Source organism: Humulus lupulus, chromosome 9 (genome assembly GCF_963169125.1).
Source record: "Humulus lupulus chromosome 9, drHumLupu1.1, whole genome shotgun sequence".
In the NCBI taxonomy this organism is placed as follows: Eukaryota; Viridiplantae; Streptophyta; class Magnoliopsida; order Rosales; family Cannabaceae; genus Humulus; species Humulus lupulus.
In genome coordinates, this window is record NC_084801.1 from 1,968,325 (window position 1) to 1,982,257 (window position 13,933).

At 35.7% G+C, this 13,933-nt stretch overlaps 2 protein-coding genes across 3 annotated transcripts; one reads left to right on the forward strand and one right to left on the reverse strand.

Moving 5' to 3' along the window:
• Positions 1-1,905: 1,905 nt before the first annotated feature.
• LOC133802583 (probable carotenoid cleavage dioxygenase 4, chloroplastic) lies at positions 1,906-3,865 on the reverse strand. Its single transcript, XM_062240924.1, has one exon. The coding sequence runs from the start codon at positions 3,815-3,817 to the stop codon at positions 2,012-2,014; it is 1,806 nt and encodes a 601-aa protein (XP_062096908.1). The 5' UTR covers positions 3,818-3,865; the 3' UTR covers positions 1,906-2,011.
• Positions 3,866-8,598: 4,733 nt separating this feature from the next.
• Positions 8,599-13,784, forward strand: LOC133802664 (aromatic aminotransferase ISS1-like). 2 transcript variants are annotated; one of them, XM_062241016.1, is made up of 10 exons: positions 8,599-9,219; positions 9,365-9,412; positions 10,033-10,161; positions 11,046-11,105; positions 11,408-11,564; positions 11,649-11,755; positions 11,889-11,947; positions 12,191-12,299; positions 12,425-12,891; positions 13,441-13,784. In XM_062241016.1, the coding sequence occupies exons 1-9, from the start codon at positions 9,157-9,159 to the stop codon at positions 12,875-12,877; spliced, it is 1,185 nt and encodes a 394-aa protein (XP_062097000.1). In that variant the 5' UTR covers positions 8,599-9,156; the 3' UTR covers positions 12,878-12,891; positions 13,441-13,784. The 2 variants fall into 2 exon arrangements, with proteins under 2 accessions (XP_062097000.1, XP_062096999.1); XM_062241015.1 differs by lacking the exon at positions 13,441-13,784 and having other exon boundaries at positions 12,425-13,107.
• The last annotated feature ends 149 nt before the right edge of the window (positions 13,785-13,933 follow it).

Here is a 13,933-nt window from a genome sequence, read left to right on the forward strand (position 1 = left end):
ATCCGAATAAACCGACAAAAATTTAAATCGTCCAATATAACCCGACCTGTGTTGTGTAAAATCGATACGCAAGTGCACGTAATCGTAACAAGTAATAAAGAGTAAGTGAGATCGTTCCCACGAGGACTGTATACTAAGTACCCAAACTTAATTCCTATTTCTATTTGGCTAACAATAATTGAGTCACAAGAATTTACTAAAATTGTAAAACAAAAATCTAAAATTAACTTCAATAACTGAAAATAAATAACGTTACGAAAATTCAATGGATTAAAAACTAGGGCAATTAATTTCATCAACCATCCTCTTTAATTTTCCTTAACACAAATCTTACTATTCAATTCTTCTCTTGTGATAGCAAGTCAACAATAATAACTTATATTCGTACTAGGATATATAAGTCTCAATCTTATGCAAATTTTCTACATCTCTGTGATAAATAAACATAAGATAGGCATTAAGATTAACAACCCTAAAACTACACAGACCACACAGGTACTCTCGTCCTAATATGAAATCTATGTTTATTCAATTACAGCATATTCAATTCTCACTTTTCAGATTTCGAATCAAAACCATATATTTCATGTTAATAGTGATCAATCATTCACAAGCATTATGTTTGAATTGAATAAATCACAAGATAAAATTGAAATCATAAAACTTGCATTAATTTAAAATAAAGGTTCAGGAGAATCCATTAACACCATAGAAAATTAGTTTAGTTCATGATCAAATCCATAATAACCACAGAAGAAATAAAAGACATCCAAAATACAGAAAATCAAAGTAGAAAAGAAGAAAAACTGTGATGAATTCTTCAAATCCGCTCGCAATCCTCTATCATGTGCCTTCAGCTGTCTCCTTAGGTTAATCCCCTCTAAAAACGTCATTAAGAAAGCTTTTATAATCCCTAATTAATTACGTGCGAAATGACAAAATTGCCCTTGAAAAATGCCCTAACTTCGGCTTCCGTACGGACTGGCGCCGCGGCTCCACTTGATAGAGCCGCAGCTCTAGTGCATTTCGCAACCCGGATTTCCTCTCTGACTTCATGTAGCGCCGCAGCTCTACTTGATAGAGCCGCAGCTCTAATTCAGATTTTAATAGAGCCTCAGCTCTAATGCTGACAGATTTGTTTTTTCCTTCTCTGTAACTCATAGGGCCGCGACTCTACACCATAGAGCCGCGGCTCTAATTACAACTTTTCACCAAATCATCAATTTAACCCCCGGTTTCGCCTAGTTTACATTCCTTAGCCCGTTTAACACCGTTTCTTAAAAAATTAAGCACTTTTCCTCCAATTTCAAGCTATTTCCTCCATAACCACACTTAATTTTGAAAACACAATAAACACCGGCATAATATCGCACAAAACCAAATAAAAGATTAAAATTTCATCTTAAAACACGCCATAAAAACATACCAAAACTAGTCCTAACAACCTGCCGAATTAAGAACTTACTATTTTTAATACATTTAAATATATTAATGTAATATATAGTTTTGTTTTATTTTTTATTATAAATTTAAAATATTATTTTAAGCTTGAAAAGATAAATTTCACACTATTAGTAATAGTATTTAAAGGAAAAAAGAAAACTGCAAAAATGTAATCTTAAAAAAAAGATTACACTACCACTTTAGTTTAGGCTAGGCGGGTTGACCTCCAAACTATTGCACGATTTAAATTTATTTATTTTTTTATTTAGGCAAGTTATCAGTTCACTTTTTTTAACCCAATTATAATATTAAAGGAGTAAAAATTCTCCCGACAAACCCTCCCAATCATATAAAGTTTGAAAGATGTGTAAATTAAATATATTTCAATATTTGTTACGAGTTTATCTAGAAATGGAAAAAAAACGTGGGTAAATATAGAAGTACCCATAAAACATATCAAAAGAAACAAAGAAGTATTTGAATAATTTTATTAGTTTGTATACTATTTGTACAATATCTTAATTTTAATGTATAGTATATATATCAACGAAGATGATGATCGATCTAATCACGAATGCTTTCGAAGGTCACTTTCCTTAACAAATATTCCGTGGAAACCATAAGGAACTCTGGCCGGAAGCTTCACCGACGCCACAATCTCCAGCTCCGGCGATTTGGCATCCATCACAACAAATCTCGACTCTCCCGACTTCTCATCATGCAAGTACGTCACCAAATAACCCTCGTCCTCTTCCGCCGAGCAATCCTCTTTCGCCACAAAGAACGGCTCTCCGCCGTAGCAGCCTGGCCCATACATCCTCCTGCCCACCTCGGCCTCTCCTCTCGACACGTCCAGCTTCACCACTCCGGAGATCTTGGGCATCGGATCACCAACCGCCGCGTACACGTACTTGTTCTTCTTCGCCACGAAGGCCGGGTTTATGACTCCGAAGTCTAGATTCATGGCCGACAATGGCTGCCTCGACACCACCCCGGTCTTCAGGTCGATCCTCACCTTCTCCACGAGCGCATGAACCAGATCAAGTCTCTCCAAAGTGTGCTCTATCGAGAGTATGTTGGGCGCCACCATCACCACCGCATCTTCTTCGTCCCACGCGTTCACGGCGTGCATGAGGTTAAAGCCAGGCACCTCGAACCACTTCATCTCTGACTCGTCCTTCGCGTACCGAGGGATCACTCCCACTCTCGACACCTTCGACGGGTTCGCACCCACCGGAGATCCTCCTCCTACAATCATGTCCATTGGGTTCATCCCGAGCTGTATTTCGGTGAATATCGCGTACTTCTTGGTGATTGCAAAGTCGTGGAGGAATGACGGACTGGTCATGGAAAATATGGGCACGTCCGGCTGCTTTTCGCCTCTCTGGTCGAACCGGAAGTAGGTTAGGAACGGCGGAATGGGTCCGTAACGAAAGGCGAAGGTCTCGCCCGTGTCCGGATCAATCTTCGGGTGTGCGGTCATGCTCATGTTGAGCTTACCGTCAAAATCCCGGCGCCCAACGGTTTGGATGTCTCCTTCGGTTGTGACCCTCACCTCATAAGGGAGGTCAGACTCGCCAAGCGCATAGAGGCGATCGGCGAAGAAGGCCAAACTGGTATTGGCGAGGCCGATTCCATTGGCGGGATTGAATTGGCCGGTGAAGATTCGAGCAGCGGAGAGAGCGCCGCGTGTGGCCGCAGCGGTGAGACCGTTGAATCCCGAGAAGACGTTGGGGATGAGAGGATGTCCCGCTCGGCGCTCGATGTCGTATTTGTAGGTGTTAACGTATCTGCTGCTGAGAGTGGCGGATTGGCCTGACTGAGAGATGCGCAGGCAATGGAGCATTCCGTCGCCATCGAAGAGATGGTAAGGACCACGCGGGAGGAACTGAGGGTTGGGTCCGTTGCGAATGTAGGCGCCGTCTAGGCAGGTTGGAAGCGTGCCGTATTCGATGTGGCACTTGGTGGGAGGAAGCTCGTCGAGGACGGGAGCAAAGTTGGTGGAGAGGACTAGTTTGGGGTCGACGGAAGGGCGCAGCGGCGGGTCTACGAAGGTGTTGATGATGTCGTCAAAAGCATTGAAGATTGCACCGGGGAGCGTGGGGGGTGAGCGAGGCTGCTGCTGCTGCTTCGGCGGTCGTACTGCTACCGAGGAAGAAGAAGAACTAGGCCTTGTTGGTGGTGGTTGTGGTGAAGTAGTAGGCTTGTTAATGGTGGTGGTGGAAGAAGAAGGAGGCTTGTCTTCGATTCTAACGGAGGTGATGACATGATTGGGCTTAGTGGAGTAGCTGAGGGTACTTAGATTACTAGGAATGTAGTTTTGGTTGGAAAATGCAGTGGTGCTGGAGACAAAGGAGGAGGAGAAGGCGTCCATTGGAAGCAATGGTAATAATGTTGCCTCCTCACCCTTGTTATTGTGTTGTTTAGGGAGTGGTATAATTATATATGTGGGGATGTTTGGTGGGGTCAAGATATGATAATAGAGTAGCCTCTCAATTATTTTGTGACACCAAATAAAGGAGATGAGACCATCCAATAATAGAGCAAATTATCCAATCTTGTTGGGCACACAGCTTAAGAAGGGTTTATACATTTTGAAATCATGGGTTTTGTTTTGTTATTTGTTTGAATTCTGTGTTTTTGATAAATGATTTTTTAGACCTTGTGTTTTGTAAAATATTATCGTAAACCTGATTTTGATGAATTTTTTTTTTAATATAACTATATAGTTCTTAGCCAGAATGACTGTATTTTTGTTTTGAGTTGTTAGTTTGATGAATTATTTGTGATTTTAGTTAAAATTTTTTTGACCAAAATCGGATTTAGAGATTTATTTGAACTATTTTAGAAAATACAAGATCCAAAAAATAATTTTTTAAAACACAAAATCAGGTATAATAAACCGAAACACAAAGTCTAAAAAGTGGAAAAACTTTATCATCACTTGTCTTGTGTCAATGCTGGTAGATAAGACTAGTGGAAGAGCACTAGTATCCATATGTAAGAATACTCAACAATGTCTTTATTTAGAGGTAACTATAATGAAGGAAGATCTCTCAATATGGATATTAGTATGTAATCCAATATGGAGTGAAAACTGATATGGTGATATTCTTACACCTAAAATCCAACAACATTTCTAAATATCTATACCTCAATTTAGAGGCCGTGAGTTAAAGTGTAGTCAATATCACACAATATCACAGGTGTGTGATGCATCATATGAGGTGCACAAATAATGATATATATATATTTATATATATATATATATATATCATCATAACCATGTGCCCTTTCATTTGCTTATCCATCCATTGCTCTCATAAATACGCGAAAGGGACACCGACGACTCTATTTGGAGAACAAAAAAACAATATGAAATAATTGGATTTGATGGGCATCTAGTGCAAATATACAAGAAAATAAAATATCTTCGAATATTGAAATAATAAATAAGATAATATATTTATGTATAAGGTGCTTTTTAGAAATCTCTGTCTTATTATTACCTCCACACATATATTGGGAATTTTTTTTATAGGGTTTTTCTTTAAACTCTATTGGTGATGCTCTCAGTATTCTCGACTCGTGAATAGTTTTTGATACAATTTTTTTATGACCGTGTATATTGTAGTTATTTAGAGCATCCTGCAAATTTTCATAAAATTCCGAATAATTTATAGTACCAAAAACTAGGTTCACACATGTTGCTTTCCACGCGCATAAAAGAAATTAGTCTGCAATAACATGTTTGAACTTAGTTTTTGGTACTGTAAACTATTCAGAATTTTGTAAAAATTTGCAGGATGCTCTAAATAGCTACAATATACACAGTCATAAAAAAATTGCGCCGAAAACTGTTTACGGGTCGAGAACATCGAGAGCCCCACTGGTCGGGCTTAAAGTGAAACCCCTATAGAAAAATTATCTTATATATATAAGTGTTGCTATTTAATATTTTAAGGGGTCTAATAATATATGAGGTGACACTTTATGATTGGTTAGCGATATCCTATAATATTTACTAAATTCAAATGTGTGAGATCCGATATTAGATTAAACCAATAACAATATACTACCTCTCTCTGTGGTGATGAACACCAATAGTGTTCCTTAACAATTCTCTATATATAAAGAATGGTTAACCTATTACAAGCATATTACTTGTTAATAATTCTACTTGCATACATTTTACATTGAGAGGGAATGAGTTGCTAAATGAATAATTATGTAACAACCACTTCAATGGCTAAAAAATTATAAAGTTCACCAATGATCATATAAACCTATAAATAAAGTGAACCAAATTTTTATCAAAAGTAATAGAAATTACACTCAAAGTGGATGTAAGCTTGATTGAACCGAACCACCATAAATTAATTCTACTATTTTTTGAGTTTTTTTGTTTTTTTTTTGTATATTTATTTTCTTTGAATTATACATTTATTTATTTATTAATTCTGGGGGAGTACTGGGGATAGTTAATTAATTAGGAGTTCTATATTCTGGCCGCCTCAATAATGTAATTATATATACTCTCAATTATTATTTGAAGGAGAGGAAAATATCCAATTTTAATTTCTTCATAAGAAAACAATATTAATATAGGACTAGTACTTAATTAATTAGTATAATTACCTCTTGTGTCAATTTTCATGGCTAGATAGGACAATAGGGATATGCAGTTATAATTGATACTGATCAACAAAGTCTTATTAGGGCTGTCATGGTATTATTATTAATTGATTGATAATAAAAAAAGATTTCAAACTTGTTTATTACTAATTAAATATCTATATCTATATATATATATATATAAGTTATCTGAATAGTTAGGGTCCTCTTTTAAGGTGTAGTCAATTTCACACAATGGTGTCAATTCATGTGAGATTGTGAGGTGCACAAATAATAATGATATATAATTATAATACTCATAAATGAAATAAAAAAAAATAATAGGACATAATTAAATTGGATGTGGTTTTCAGCTGAAAACAAAATATTTTCGTGTTGATGCAACAAATTTGATCTTTCTCTTTCGGGAGATACTTGGTATCAAATTATGATTTTTCGATCTTTCTCTAATAGTGCAGATGGTTTAGATGATCCTCAAATTGTTTGGGTGTACCTGCAAGAAAGACACTCTGATGATTAGAATTTTTATTTTATTTATGTTTTCATCCAAGGACACATGCGCAATCTGAGTAGGATGCATGACAGTCCGAGTAGGACATGTGGCCGGGATGTGCACTCCTTTAGATGAGGCCATGCCCCGAGGATTAGTCCTCGGGGGGTTGATCTCTCAAATAAGGATGACTCCCCTAAGTTAAAGGACACGAACGTCTCTCCGAAACCATGCCCCGAGAGCTACAGACGTCTCCCCAAGGCCATGTCCCGAGAGCTGTTGGACCATCGAATGCCGAGCTTGAAAGAGAGTATGAGTACAATTAAGTTTAGATTTGAGGTATATTTAAAAATTAATTATTTCTTTTTTTAGAATATTAAGTCCGGAACCCAAACATATACAAATTATGAAATCTGAACCCAATCCGATACATGGTCGGATCAGATCCGATTTCACCCGATCCATTCGAATTTTCAGAAAATTGGGGTTCTTACTAATTGATTGATAATAAAAAAGATGATGGTAGATCTATATGTATGAGATATTTCAATAGATGGTATCTAGTCAATTCCATTTTGGACTTATTCATAGTGATTCCTATCATCTCTCCACTTTGTGGCTATTTACTTTTATTTTATGCTTTGTGTTTTGTGTAAAGTTGTTGTTACTTGTATTTTATGTTTGAGGTTGTGAGCCTCTCATCCTTTACTTTAATTCATTTCCTACACACCTTTGGAAGAGAATCCTATTCGGGCCCTTGTGCATGTTGTGTTGGATCTTTGGGCTAAAAGAGCCTTTGGACTCACTCCCAGGCCCAGCGTGGATCTCTATTGGGCTTTAGCCTGTGTTAAGTGGGCTTTTGGCTTTATTTCAAATTCTACCTAGACCTAGTACGTACGTACGTACGTGCATGGGACTTAGTTATCTTATAGGCTCAAAATTCACTTTTATAAATAAAAAGTCCTTCTAACAGGGAAAAAAAAAAATCTAATTTCCTGTGTCCTCTGTGTCCCACTAATTATTTTAAGACACTTTATTTATTTATAGTATTAGTATAATTGGAAAGAGAAAAAATTATAAATCAATTTAAATATATAATAAATACATTAATGAGGTGTCTTAAAATAATTGATAGGATATAGAAGAGACAATAAATTGAGGACATAGATTTTTTTTCTTTTTTAAGTTTATACTTTTTTAGATCCTGTATTTTTTTCTGATTATTTGTTTGGACTCTGTATTTTAAAAAATTCACTTTTAGACCTTATATTTTGTAAAATAGTTCAAATAGACTTATAAACTCAATTTTGATGAAAAAAATTAAATATAATAGCACAAGTTTTAAACAGAATGATTTTATTTTTATTATAAATTGTTAGTTTGGTGAATTATTTGTGATTTCAGTTGAGAATATTTTGACCAAAATCGGATTTAGAGTTTTATTTAAAACATTTTACAAAATACAAGGTCCAAAAAATAATTTATCAAAATACAGGTCCAAACAAATAATGAGATAAAATACAACGTCCAAAAAAGTATACACGCTACTTGTTTTTTTTTTAATTAAAACTATCAAATATTATTATAAACATTTAAAAGCTGCACTCATAATAATAGTTGTTTATTTATTCATATTTAAATAATCATAATTTTAATTAGTGGTAGTGGGACATCTACATCAAACATCCATTTTTTTTAAACACAATAAATCCCATTTATTTTGAAATGTATAAAATCTTTCATTGTATTACTTAAAACCAACAAAATAAATAAATAAATCATATGTAAGAATTTAGTTATTTTATATAAAAAAAAATCCACTATTTTAGGATAATGTAATGTAATCAATCATATAGTTTCCAATTATAGAAGTTTTTTTAGGTGTCTAATGCCTATGGAAATTTCTTTAAAAGAAATATTAGGCCAACCACCACATAATCACTCCCAAGGGCAGTTTAGTAAATTCACTTCCTTCTTCCCTGAAAAGCTTAAACGTCGCCGTTAAGCTTCCTCTACTTGTCTTCTCCATCACGCAACTTAGACAGATAAACTCTTCTCTCTGCACTTCACTGCTAGAGAGAGAGAGAGAGAGAGAGAAGTAGATCTTCGGCTTCGTCGGTGCGATTGCTCAGATCAACAACTACTTTTCTTCGTCTTTCTCCCTCTTTTGAACTAGCGTCTGATGTCTTAGGGTTTCGTTTGTTGATTCCTTTGAAAATTCGAGCTCCATTGTTTGACTATAGCGGTGAACGCGGATGTTGTTTTTTTTTGGACTGTTTTAGTTTCTCTTCTTTTGGATAATTTAATGTCAATTATGGGACCTCTTCTCGGAAAGAGCGTGCTAAGTTGCCAATTGCTTCACATGATGGTGTAACTCATGGCATAAAAGCCATCCTCTTTTTTGTTTTATCTACGTGTTTTGGGGGCTTCTGGTTAGGTGAAAAAAAGTGATTTTTATGTATAAATAATTATTTGTTGAAGCATTGAGAACGTGGGTTGGTGGATCAGACAGAATTGGGGAACTAAGTCTACAAGTTCAATTTCTCTGTTGACTTGGGTTTGGTTTGGATTGGAGCGAGGAGGCCGAGATGGGTTCGCACGGAATGCTTGCAACAAGGGCTGTGGAGACCGAGATGCCGGTAATGGTTCAGGTATGCAGCCCGAAACCTCAACCTCAACCGGGTTTCGTTTTCCCTCGAATTTTCCCCATTTTGTTTCTTCAATTTCCATGGTTTTAATCATTTGCTGAAATATTTATCGAGGTGGTGGTGATGATGATGGGGGTTGTTTGTGCAGATTCAAGAATTGGTCCGAGGAGTCAAAAATTGCATGTCCTTGGCTCAGGTATGCGTGCTTTTCCCTATTCCAAAGTCTTACTTATTAGTTATAAATTGGTTTTAAATTTTTTGCTAGAACTATGGATTGTTGAGAAATGAGAAGGATTCCATGACCTTTTTTTAGTTTTCCAATGTGTAATTTTTTATTGTTGGTCTTGGGGTTGGAGTGTGATTGTTTTTTTTACTTTCCTGTTGCTACCCTTGGATTTGTGCTTCGAGGGCCTTATTCGGTATTGGGAATGGAAATTTTGAATATTGAGAAGCTCTTTGACATTTTCTATCCGTACTTTATTTAACATCTCTTATAAAACATAAGATCTTCACTGGTTTCAGATGCCTAATTTGCTTTTTGAGTGATTGAACCATGTTGGATATTCTAAGAATAAAGGACCATGATAGGAAAAAATATGAATTTGATCTATGTGGATGCAATTTTATACGAAAATATGTGACCTTGATCTATGTGACAAATTTTAGGGAGAGCTTAAGTTTATGATGCCCCCAGACTGTAAATTTGGCTTGGATCTTATAATTGATTTGATTAGAATTTGTTTTCATGGCTTGTGTTTAACTGTAATGATGTATTTGGTAGTGACCTTTGATTCTTTTGGTTAAAATGTGTTCCAGGGAGTTGTTCACTGGCAACCACCTAAAGAGGCACTACACAAGGTTAAAGAGCTGCTGTGGGAGCCTGCAATTAGCAGGTACGGTGCTGATGAAGGAGTTCCTGAACTCAGGGCAGCACTGATTGAAAAGGTATATCTTTTATTAAGCTGCAGTGTTTCCAACAATTATGATCTACCTTTAAATAGTGTTATTACATTGAAGTACTGAGATTTCTCACATAACTGTTTTATATGAGAGTACTATTTTGATAATTATTCTATTTGTTTGGGGACTATGACAGTCTTATTGAATTACTTTCAAGATCTGTTACTTTAGTTTTTGTGGGTTGCTGTGAGAAGCAACCCAGATTAGGTGCAGTCTACAATCAATATTTATGTAACAAGGCCCAAATTAAACAAAAAAAAAAGGATAATTTCAGTTCAGCAATCATTATTCGCATCAGAGTATGATTTTTCTACTGCTGATGGGTTGGGGGTTTTGGGGTGATATTCAGGAAAAAATAATAAAAAAAAAGGTTCTTAGGATGTTCTTGATACCAGCTGTTTTGGGGTTTCAGGGTACTAGATTTGAGGGTTAACTAATTATGGGAAGAGTTAGGAACCATTATTTGAGTTTTGGTTTCTTGGAAGGAGTAACTAAAGGAAGGCTTTGAATTTTATACAAGTTAAGGGGAAAGAAAATTCAGTAATCAGTGATTACCACATTAGTAAAAGGTCTTCCCTCAAAGTTCTGGATGTTTGTTTTGTTAAGACAGATTTTTTGGTCATGGTGTGAGAGAGAATCAGTCATCTGAGAGGGTAACAACAAATTTGAGACATCCTTTTGTATCAAATGGCAGATACGAGCCAAACTTTCTTTCTCTTACAGCTTAATTATTGTGTATACCGAGTAACCTTGGCATCTGCGAATAAGTTTTCTTATTTAATAAATTTAGCAGCAGAGCAAATGGGAAGTTTTTACTTCTCAATAATTATCTGTTAGCTAATTAATTTTTTTCCCTTCTTGTCTTGCAGTTGCGTAAAGAAAATAAGTTATACAAATCTTCAGTGATGGTTACTGCTGGTGCAAATCAGGTGACTTGGAATGCATTTCTGGATTTGTACATAGAACATCACATCTCTTTTTTCACGTTTCATTTTACTAGAATGGTTTCAGTGAGGGATATCAGGCTTTAATTTTAGCATCTTACACTGTATTTCAGAAGCCATACGTGAATGTGTTGGTCTTCTGCTGTTGATCATGTCTGCTTTAAAAAAATGATCAATGAATGAATTGCGTGGTTGATCTGAGATAAAATGTGAACCTATTTTGATAGTAATTCAACATGACAACCACTTGTAGAAATGCGGTGTAACTTGTGACATTTTCTTTGCAGGCATTTGTGAACCTGGTTCTTACATTGTGTGATGCTGGGGATTGTGTAGTTATGTTTGCACCATACTACTTCAATGCTTACATGTCGTTTCAGATGACCGGTGTCACCAATATACTGGTCGGTCCTGGTGACCCAAAGACACTTTATCCAGATGCTGGTGAGAAACTTGGATTTTTCTAGTTTTTTTGGTTTGTATTCTATCATTGTTTAGAATATGAATCTTTACTCTGTTGATTTTCAGATTGGTTAGAGAAAACATTGTTGGAAACTAAACCAGTGCCAAAGCTTGTTACAGTTGTGAATCCTGGGAATCCCTCAGGAACATATATCCCTGATCCCCTTCTCAAGGTCTTGTTTTTCTCTCTCCCACGTAGCTATGAACTTCCATACTATTAATAAGAGAGAACTTTTATAATTCTAACCACTTATTTTTGTTTGTTTGTTTGTTTTTTTCTGATTATTTTCTTATTGCCTTGAACAGAGAATTGCAGACATCTGTAAAAAAGCCGGATGTTGGCTTGTTGTGGATAATACATATGAGTAAGTTCCCAACTTTTTCTTATATCCAACATATCATGTTTTTATTTAAAAAAAAAAAGCTATTGGGTTCTCATGTTGGTAAAATTTAGTTCGAAACATACTAATTGAGAGATGAGAACCCATTGGCAAAGTGATCAAAGTGTTGATCATTCTGATTACCTTTGAATTAAGCATATTACTGCTGGCATTAAATTCAATATTTTATGAGAGATCTATTGTGAGTTTTACAAATTGCTTTTACAGGTATTTTATGTATGATGATTTAAAACACACATGTGTAGAGGGAGATCACATAGTCAACATTTTTTCATTCTCAAAAGCTTATGGAATGATGGGATGGAGAGTTGGATATGTAAGAAACAACACTTATCTTTCATGTGTTTTTCAACTAATTGCTGTTAGTAAAAAGAATTACATCCTTCAATTTAATCTCAACATTTTTAGTTGCTAATCTAGTTTTTACTTGTATACATGCAGATAGCATACCCATCAGATGTAGAAGGCTTTTCAGCTCAACTCCTAAAAGTTCAAGACAACATTCCCATTTGTGCATCAATATTTTCACAATACCTTGCTCTCTACTCACTTGAAATGGGACCTGAATGGGTAACCGAACGAGTGAAATCCCTTGTCAAGAACAGAGAAATCTTATCCGAAGCCCTTTCTCCACTAGGACAAGATGCTGTCAAAGGAGGTGAAGGTGCAATATACTTGTGGGCAAAGCTTCCAGAAACTTATGTCAACGACTTCGAAGTGGTTCGCTGGCTTGCTCACCGCCACGGGGTGGTGACCATCCCTGGAAGTGCGTGTGGTTGCTCCGGTAGCCTAAGGATATCATTTGGAGGCTTGGTGGAAGAGGACTGCAGAGTGGCTGCTGAGAGGCTGCGAAGAGGGTTGGAAGAGTTGATCAGAGATGGAATGGTGCAATAGAAGTTCTAGCAACTGTATGTTAACTGTTTATACTTGGAAAGGATCTTAACAAGTCCATTTGACCGGTTTGTTTGCAAACTGGTTCTTTTGAATAAAATGGCTGATAGTGATTATGGCCTCCTCTCAATTTAAGTATAGTTTGTCCAATAAGGCACTTCTAGTTTATGCAGCATGTATTTAACTCAATCAACAACATTAATCTTAAATGCATGCAATGCAATTTTAATACACTTCAAATTGTTTAGTTCATTGTACATACTTTTAGGGTTAATACTTTTTTTTCTTCCCCAACTATTACCAATTTTACGCAACTCTATGAAAATATTATTTCTATACATCTATTTTATAATTATAATATATGTAAAGTACTATTTCTTTGAATCAATGGATCTACTTGGGATTTTCATTGGGACCACTTTACTGAATTTTAATGTTGTTTTTGTTATTAATTCTGAAAACAAAAGATTGTTGTGGACTCTTTTATAAGGAAATGTATTGAATTGAGATATTTAAACAATGTGCTACTTTTATTTTGGACTGTAACTTTACCCCCTTTTTCTTAGATCCACAATCCACAAGGGTGAATTTGATTGAAAGTCAATGGTGAGTGCCTGAAACTGATGCTGGTGTGGGTGTGGGTGGTTCAAGGGATTTTGATGTTGCAGACAGTGGTGGTTTAGAGGTATGTTTTAGCTGTTCTTGTTGACTTGAGATCAATAAAAAGTTGTCAGGAAGATAAGACTGAATAGGTAACCTGTAAATGTTATAATTTTATAGTTACCGGATTGCTGTAATATATGAAACTTTTTAATACTTTTGGACAAGATTCATGGACTTTCTAAGTATATATATCATCAAGTCTCAATTTGTGACTGAAAAAAATATATAGGATTAATGTGCAGCAGTATATTCACTTGACAGAGACATATATATATATAAACATATCTTTTCAACCACTTTGCTTGTATCTGCACAGCAAGCTAGCATTTGCATGCTTTGGGAGAAGGGAATAGAAGGTCTCACCATGCAAGAAATATGAATGGAATTAATAAATCA